The 9,077-nt window shown below is 30.0% G+C and overlaps 3 protein-coding genes across 7 annotated transcripts in view; all 3 read left to right on the forward strand.

Annotated features, from left to right (window-relative positions):
* The window catches only part of LOC107619586 (putative F-box/FBD/LRR-repeat protein At4g00315), a 6,358-nt gene extending 3,566 nt beyond the window's left edge, over positions 1-2,792 (forward strand). The window contains exon 5 of one of the 2 annotated variants that reach the window (XM_016321882.2): positions 2,544-2,782. In XM_016321882.2, coding sequence (XP_016177368.1) covers positions 2,544-2,592 — 49 coding nt within the window. In that variant the 3' untranslated portion in view covers positions 2,593-2,782. Of the gene's footprint in view, positions 1-2,543 lie in introns of both variants that reach the window. The other variant, XM_016321883.2, reaches the window with a different exon arrangement.
* Positions 1-9,077, forward strand: part of LOC107619487 (putative FBD-associated F-box protein At3g50710) — a 24,449-nt gene that overhangs the window by 3,600 nt on the left and 11,772 nt on the right. The window lies entirely within an intron of this gene.
* LOC107619359 (FBD-associated F-box protein At4g10400-like) overlaps positions 5,514-9,077 on the forward strand; it is a 6,182-nt gene continuing 2,618 nt past the window's right edge. The window contains exons 1-4 of one of the 3 annotated variants that reach the window (XM_021112140.1): positions 5,514-5,763; positions 5,933-7,203; positions 7,304-7,489; positions 8,010-8,386. In XM_021112140.1, coding sequence (XP_020967799.1) covers positions 5,959-7,203; positions 7,304-7,489; positions 8,010-8,054 — 1,476 coding nt within the window. In that variant the 5' untranslated portion in view covers positions 5,514-5,763; positions 5,933-5,958 and the 3' untranslated portion in view covers positions 8,055-8,386. Of the gene's footprint in view, positions 5,764-5,932; positions 7,204-7,303; positions 7,490-8,009; positions 8,387-9,077 lie in introns of those variants that run through there. The other 2 variants (XM_016321626.2, XM_016321625.2) reach the window with 2 other exon arrangements.

Raw genomic sequence — 9,077 nt, forward strand, 5'->3', positions numbered from 1 at the left:
TTTAGTAGTTAATTATTTAATTTTATATATATATTTGATGGTTATTTTTAATATATGTAGAATATTTTTATTTTTCATTTATTTCATAAGGAAAGTAACACACTCTATAGATAATAATTTGAAGTGAATAAATTCTAATCTGGATTTACTATGATAAAATATAGAATTAATTTACATATTTTATAGTTATAATTGTTCATAGTTATATAACATAGATTAATTTTTTCTCACTGTAGGTTCAAAAGTTGATGTATAACAATTAAATAAAATTATGGATAACAAAGAAAAATTTTATACCATTTAATGTATATAAAATTAGACAATCAGAAAAGGGATTTCCCCTCCCTTCTATTGAATTCAATGGAACAACCTGCCTTGAATATAAAGATCTCCAAGGTAAAGTGGTATTATGTGCTATTTTTTTTGGATTTTTTTTTTAAAAGAGCTACGTTTTAGAAAAGGTGAACAATCAGTACTGTTTAAAAAATAAATACAAAACTTATAAGGACAAACACAAGTATAATATTTTTTAAAAGTATTCTTAACTTTTAAATTTTGTAAGTATAAATATATATTTTTTAATTATGCTATATGTACACTAAATTAGCTATTAGTATAAAATATATATTGAAATACAAAACACATATTGAAAATTAGTTAAACAATACATATATTTATATATAAATACATAGTGACTAATTTTAGTGACTAATTTTTGTGTATAAATAATATTTTTGTATTTTTTTTTCATTTACTAAATATAAAAGAAGGTATTCATATTAAAAAAAATGCTTACTAATAAACTGATCTTAAAAATAGTTTTTTTAATAAGCACAATCTACCCAACGCAACCCCCTCCCCCTCCCTCCCATCGCAACCCCCTTTTCTCTTCCTCCCCATCACAGCCTCCTAACGCACACTCTCCCTTCCCTTTTCCTCTCCATCGCAGCCCCCTTCCCTCTTCCTCTCATCGCAAATCATATAAAGACACATATAGAAAAAGAAGAAAAAAAATTCAGTTACAAACCTCCCAAATTTCTTTTCTTTTGATCATACATCCAGATTCACAATGACCAACACATTCACAATAACCGCAAAAAACAGCAGAGGAAGAGAAGGATATCAATTGCTATAATAAGCAAAACCAAGGAAATTACGAAGACAAAATTATAGATGAACATCAAAAGCGTGACCCAGAGGTAAGTGATGAATAAAACGCTTGAAGACTTTGGAGATTGCGAAGACGGTGGAGAAAAAGGAGACATCTTTGTTGGTGTAGAGGGAAGCGACGGTGAAGACGACGGCGGTAATGGAGAGGAGAGAGAATGCGAAGAGGAAGAGAAGGTAGCAGAACTGGATTGTGAGGAGAAGAGTCCATTCATGGTTAGCCTGGAAAGAGTCCTGATAAGGGTTCTGAAACTGAGTGAGAAATGGGTGTGTGAAGAGTGAGTGTGCGAGGATTGCGAATCAGAGAGAAAAAATTAGGGTTAGGGTTATGAGGTAGAACGTCTTGCAGCTCCTCTAGTGCTAGATCCATTATTCCTTCTTCTTCTTTTTCTTCTTCTTCTTCTCAAATTCTCGTTTTGGTTTGTGAATGCTGTAAAGGGATGTGATTTTGAGGTATCAGATTTTTGTTCTTCTTCATTGCAGAAATGAGATGAGATGAGATGATATGAGAGGGAGGGAGAAGGAAGAGGGCTGATGGGGAAGGAAAGGGAAGGGGGGAGTGTGTATTGGGGGCTGCAATGGGGAGGAAGAGGAAAGGGAATCTGCGTTGGGGAAGGAGGAATTAGGGTTTGGGAGGTGGCTTGCCAGGTCACCAAAATACGGTGGCCATGTCAGCATTGTGCTTGCCGGAGATTTGCTCCGGCGAGCTCGGGGACACGCTTGTCAAATTTTAAAATCTTTTAGGGACTATTTTGTCAATAACAAAAGTCAGGTACCATTTTGTCAGCGCCAGAATCTTTCGGGTACCGATTTGGTAGTTACCTCATATTTTTTTTCACAAAATATTCTTAGGTGCTTTTAAAAACTTTTAACCTTTTAAAACTACAAACACATATACACAATCGTTTTTAATTTATCATGTATAAAAATGATGTATATATTTACAAGTACAAATATCTTCTAAAAATTTTTTATCAAATCATGCCTTATTTTAATTTACCATATGTTATAATTTACCATTAATATAATAAATAAGTAAACAAATATATTAATTAACTCAAATACTTTTCAACAGAAAGTAAAAAACTATAATAATCCTAGTATATATATTAATAAAATCTAATAATATTTTCATCTATTTATATCAACCATACATTAGAAAATTACCACATGGATAGTCAATTCGATCTCTCCTTGAGGTTTGTTATTCCCTAGACCTGTTAAAGCTAGAAACGTATACTTTAAACTTAAACGTGATGATAGAACTATAAGCTATATAATTGTAACTCATGCAATGCTACAACATTACCTGGTAGTTATTTATTTGCTTGGCTTGGATTTATATTTTCACCTAAACTCAACTCTTTTGGCGGCAGTACTTCTCTGTCCAGCGGCGGCATCAACGCGGGTCCCTGCGTCAACTAATTCATGCTGCATTAAGGATTCATGATTTGGTTTCCCAACAATACATTATGAAGATACCTAGGTCCAACTGCAATCGAACACCTATTATGAATCATTGCTTGTTGTTGTTGCATTCCTAATGTTCTACTACTATGACTAAAAGCAGAAAAATTAGCATAATAATTTTGCATAGACTGAGATGGTGGCTACTAGTATTATCTGATGATGGCACCATGTTTCAAGGGACCCGATTCCATACTCCTCTATAGTTTGGAATTTTGAAATTTCTTTATATTATTAATACTATAATAAACGTTAATGCAATATTTGAGAAAATATTTCCTTAACAGTTTTTAATGTACATTGATAAGATCGTTAAGAAATTAATATATTTTTTTTATAAAACTACAAAGTACAAACACATTAATTATATCTTCTAAAATATATTTTCAATAAAATGACAATTATGATTATTATTGAGTTTTTTCTTATGACTTACTATTAGAAATTTAATATTTTTTTGGTGACTTATCAAAAATTTAATATGTTTTATTGGTATATAAGTTATTAAAATTATTAAATTCGTTTATAAATTTTAATTAATTAATAATTTTTATTTTATTTATTTTAATTATTTATTTAATATTATAATTTATCTCATAAAATTTATTTTATATATTACTCTCTTTTTTTCATCTATAGCATCATGATTTTAAAAATTAATTATATTATAACATACTATTTAATTAGGATATATATAAATATATATTTGGAACAAAATTAATATTTTTTAAAGTGTTATTTCAAATTAATTTGTCAAAAGATACTTTAAAAGAAAAAAGAGATTAATTAGATATATATAAGGAACATAATTAATATTTTTTAAAGTGTTATTTCAAATTAATTTGTCAAAAGATACTTTAAAAGAAAAAAGAGATATTAAAAACAAATTTAGATGCATTAAGGTACTCTATAATTTTTTTTAAAGATTTTATTGGAGATGTTTATTTTAGGTTATTAGTTGAATGTAATTTTAGATTTTTATAGTTAAAACTAAATTTAAAAATAATTTTAAGTAAGTAGTCACAAATCAAGGAACAGAATAGTATTACATTATCGTCAGCCAGATTCGTCACAGCAAGTTTTGTGATTTGTAGCCATCAATTAGTTATTATTGGTGTTTTTAATGGTGTGAGATTTTATTCAATAGTATGGAATTATTCACTTTTCTTCTGCTGGTTAGTGCTTGTTTGGGCACCATTATTTTGATAAAAAAAGATATTTTTTCAATGAAAAAATATATTTTTTTATTTTTTAGCGTGATTGACAAATTTCTAGTAGTAAAAGTAAAAGCACTAGAAAAATAAAAAAAAGATTTTTTTGAGAAGTTGTAATTTACATCTTTTTTAAAAGATCTTTTTCTCTAAAAAAAAAGATGTTTTTCATCTAATAAATAAATAAAAAAGTACTTTTATATCGTTATACACAAACATAATTGATAGATAAAAATATCTTTTTGCATGAGATACCTAAACATAGAATTATTTTTACTTTTCCATAAGATCTTTTAAAAAAAGATAACTCAAAAAAGATATTTTCTTAGAAACTCACTTAAACAAGCTCTAAATGCTGGCCAAATTTTAATAAAATTGATGCCCTAAACTTTCTTATTAATCTTACTTATTTCGAATTTAATGTTGTGGTTGACAATCCAAAAGTAATATTCTATTTTATAATTAGCTTTTAGAGAAATATTAGGGAGTAATCTTTTATTAACAAAACTAATATTTTATTTTTGTACTATTAGTATTTAGGATTTAAGATTTAGAATTTAGAATTAGTCAAATATTAATAAAAAAATAATAAATTTTATTGGTAACATAATTTAGTTTATTTTTTATTGTTAAATATAAAAAGACTATTTTAAGTTTTGATTAATTCCATTAGGATGCATATGAGTTGGGTGAATCTGGGTTCATATTGATCCAGACTCGACCCTAAATAATGATTGAATCTATTTTTGAGATCCTTACCAAATCCTAAACCCGATAAAATTATTCTACTTTCGGGCAACACTAAAACCAGGTCTTTATTGGGTGAAGTCTGAGTCTTGATAAATATTATGTCAAAAAATTATGATGTACTTATTTATAAAGAAAAAAAAATACTTGTTGCAGAGAAGTTGATAACCATACTTGAACTTAAATTTGTTCATAAATTCTAATTTCATGTTTTTTTTATCTATTTCCTAATTCAACAAATGTAATTAAAAATAAAACAATAAACTTATAATTAATATAACATAATATTAGAATTAATTCAAAATATATATACCTTTTTAGACCCTCTAAAGTGCACATGGAGTGGGTGAAACTGGGTTCGCCTTAATCTGGACCCAACTCTAGCGTTTGGTGGAGAGACAGAGACGGAAAGACTGAGACTGAGAGACAGAGACTAAGAGATAGGGATTGAAATAAATCTCAGTATTCTATTTGGTGCAAAATGGGAGACAGGAATTGAAACATGGATGAAATTCTAATTTAATTTGCACAAAGAGTAAAATTAGAATTAATTAATTGAAATGAAAGTATTTTGGGTATAAAATGTTATTAAAGTTTTAGTCTCTATCTCTAAAAATTTCAGTCCCATGTGTCCTTACTTTTTGGAGGAACTGAAATACTGAAATTTTAGAAACAGAAATTTTAGTACCAGTCTCTGAACTAACAAACACGATACTAAATTTCAGTCTCTCAGTCTCTGTCTCAATACCTCAAAACAAACGCTACCTTTAATAACCATCGAATCTATTTTTATAATTCTTACCCGATCCTAAACCCTGTAATACCACACTAAATTAATCCCAAACTATTCAAATCCAGCCGGATCTTCGGACCGGCCAGGTCATGTGTACCCCTAAATTCCACTATCCCCTCCCACTCCTTCCTTTTTACTGTTTTACATGCTACACAACTTTCAAACGGGAAAAAGTTCTTTAAACCTTAACCTGAAATATTTGATGACTCTTATTTGACATGACAAGGCACAGGCAGGGAAGAAAGAAAGATAGTTGCTTGAAAAATAAATTCAATAATTCATAGCAGATGAAGATCTTGATGAGATAGGTTTTTCACATTTTACCAAAATCTCAATGCACATCAACGATCTCAGTCTCAGCAATTCTTCAACACACTGGTATGCAATTTATACTCAAACAGCTTTTTCATACACTTGCATCCCACTACAACTTTTCATTTCAAAATATCAATGACCTTTCTCTTCTATTATGATGAAAGTTATTAGCAAAGAATTATTGAATGTAATTGAAGAACATTATTTAATCCTTAGTAATTGTTTCTGTTAGGGGAGCTCAGAGATTTTATTAAGGAAATGGACAAAATTTCAGATCTGCCAAAGATAATCCTGCATGACATTCTTTCAAGATTGCCTTACGAAGATGCTGCAAGGACCAGTGTTTTGTCCAAGGCTTGGCATGAAACATGGTCCTCATTCCCCATCTTGGTCTTCGACGGCTCTCGATGCGTGCGCCTGCACAAGGATAGAAAAGATCCCCTGAAGATACAAGAAAACAGGAGGAAAGCGAACAGCTTCCTCAAGTCTGTGGATAGGACACTTGTTAGGTTCCACCACCACGGCTTTGCCATCAAAGAATTTAACCTGAGTATGATGTTCTTTCATCCTCGGTTCATGCCACATCTCGTCGACCGGTGGATGAAGATAGTAGGTGAAAGTAGCAGTATTCAGGTGCTAAAGCTTGAACTTGAACTTGCTGGCTGTTTCTTTGGATGTAAGTTTGACTCACACGCGGTTGATAATTATTACTCCTTGCCACCAGATGTACTGAAAGCCAAGTCATTAACTGAATTAGTGTTGTTAGGGAGGATTAGAGCAGACAAATTGATTGTAAATCACAGAATTAGGTTCCCTATGTTGCGGATATTGTCCTTATTTAAAGTTTATTTGGGACATGAACAAGCGCTTGAAGATCTCATTTCTGGTTGTCCTATGATTGAGCACTTAATATTGGAGCACTGTGTTGGATTGGAAAATGTAAAAGTACATGATTTGCCTAAGCTAAAGTCTGCTAAGTTATCTGGATTTCGTGAAATTCATGTTAATGTGCCGAGTCTAGAGTGTCTTCATCTTGGTAATGACCAATTAGAGTTCCCTTGTGATATCAGTATAGACAAGTGCAGAAATTTGAAGGTGTTTCTTTTAGGGGCTGTGAGTTCTGTTTTTATCTCTAACCAATGGTTGCTTGAACTTTTTGACAAGTTTCCTTTCCTTGAGAGGTTGGAATTAAGTGGCTGTGTTACATCTGAGAGCCTAATGATCTCCAGTTCTCGGCTCAGGGTTTTGTCCTTTGAGGCTTGTGTAGAGTTGAAGGAAGCTAAGATCGATGCGCCGAATTTAGAGTCATGTAGATATTCTGGACAATTCAGCCACATGCCAGCAGCTATATCTTTTGTGAATTGTTCAAATCAGGTGGATTTTGATGTTGTCTTCCCAATAGAATTTCGTATGGATTTGAAAAGGCTTAGGGCATTTCTCCAAAACATAGCACCAAGAAATGTTATGGTATCCTTGTATCTTGGAATCATGAAAGGTTCATCTGTAAGTGTACATTACCAAATTATGTTTTAGTTGATAAAATAAAACTTTACATGGAGAACTTTGATGCCATTTGTGTTGGAATTGTATTTTGGATGAGCAGATTGTGTTCCATGAAGATGTACTACAAAATGTTGAAGTCCCTTTGCCAAGGATCAAACAATTGAGGTTATCGGTAGATGAAGAAACTGAAGAGTTGTGTGTGCTTCTTATCAATGATTTGTTTTGGAGCTTCCGTCCTGCTATTATTTCTTTGAACCTGAAATTATGCAGCAGAATATTCCTTAAGGTTTGTCATTGATTCATTGCCCCTTAACTCCTGATTTGATTGTCCAATGCATGATCAATTTTTTCAGTGGTTTGATTCGTGAAAAAACAAAAATCATTTGAAAGATAATAAAAAGGTTAAAGTAGCCTTCTAAAGATTTACTAAGTTGACAAAATTGATATATTGTTAAATAGTTTTGTTTTTGTTCCATATAAAAGACTGACATGATACTATGTAAGATTAGCATCAAATTTATTTGCCAATTTTTTAAATCTAAAGGATTTTTTTGTGATTTTAGTTGTTAGTTCTAATCTTTCAGTTTCGGTAGTTTGAAAATGTTTGATAACTCTATTTTCTGAGTGTTATTGTGTTAATTTATTATATATCAATACATATTAAAATAATGAAAAAGTTTATCAACCAATTCTATATGCAGTAAAGTAGCCAACTTTTAAAAAAAATCTTATTTTTAAATTTTAAAAACTAGTTTTACGCTTAAAAAACATGTACCCTCCCACTCCCTTCACCTCTCTAATTCTAGTTGTCAATTGGCCAAATCAATAACAGCTACTATTGGAGAAGCTAAGGTGCAACAACGAGGAAGAGAGATGCTGCAGTTCAAGTCAAATGAAATGTTGGTGGCATGATTTGAAAGAGGTCAAAGTCAGAAGCTCTCCTAAAAAATATGAGAACCTCAGTGATTGTGAAGAACTCTTGGATTCATTGCCAATAAATTTTTTTTCCCCGAATCTGCAGCTTAACTTTGAGTTAGAGTGGGACTCATTACAGTAAGACAACTTAAAATATAAAATTACAACTGCAATTTGTTATGTACTTTTTGTTTTCTTGCCTTCTTTGTGTTAAACTGTGGATGAACCGGTTGAAAGTAATTGATATGTTCTGCTTTAATATTTAGCATAAAAAATAAGTTATTTCACACAATTTTAACATTTTATATCAGAATAATCAAGCTTGCTTGTCAAAAATTTTTCATCAAAATAATTAAACTTATAAAAGATTTTATATTAACATAATCAAATATCTTGTTACAGAATAATCAAATACTTTTTACAGCAGTACATTCAAACTATTTTTTGTAAATAACAAATAAATATTCTTATTTGTTAACTAATTAATGACTGATTTCTAATTTCTAATATCTATGTAGATAATAATTTGAAGTGAATAAATTCTAATCTGAATTTACTTGATAAAATATAGAATTAATTTACATATTTTATAGTTATAATTGTTCATAATTATATAACATAAATTAATTTTTTCTCACTGTAGGTTCAAAACTCAAAAGTTGATGTATAACAATTAAATAAAATTATGGATAACAAAGAAAAATTTTATACCATTTAATGTATATAGAATTAGACAATCAGAAAAGGATTTCCCCTCCCTTCTATTGAATTCAATGGAACAACCTGCCTTGAATATAAAAATCTCCAAGGTAAAGTGGTATTATACTATTATGTGCTTTTTTTTTTTTAGATTTTTTTTAAAAGAAGTACTTTTTAGAAAAGGTGAACAATCAGTACTTTTTAAAAATAAATACAAAACCTGTAAGGACAAGCACAACTATAATATTTTTCAAAAGTAT

The sequence above is a fragment of the Arachis ipaensis genome, chromosome B09 (assembly GCF_000816755.2).
Source record: "Arachis ipaensis cultivar K30076 chromosome B09, Araip1.1, whole genome shotgun sequence".
NCBI lineage: Eukaryota > Viridiplantae > Streptophyta > Magnoliopsida > Fabales > Fabaceae > Arachis > Arachis ipaensis.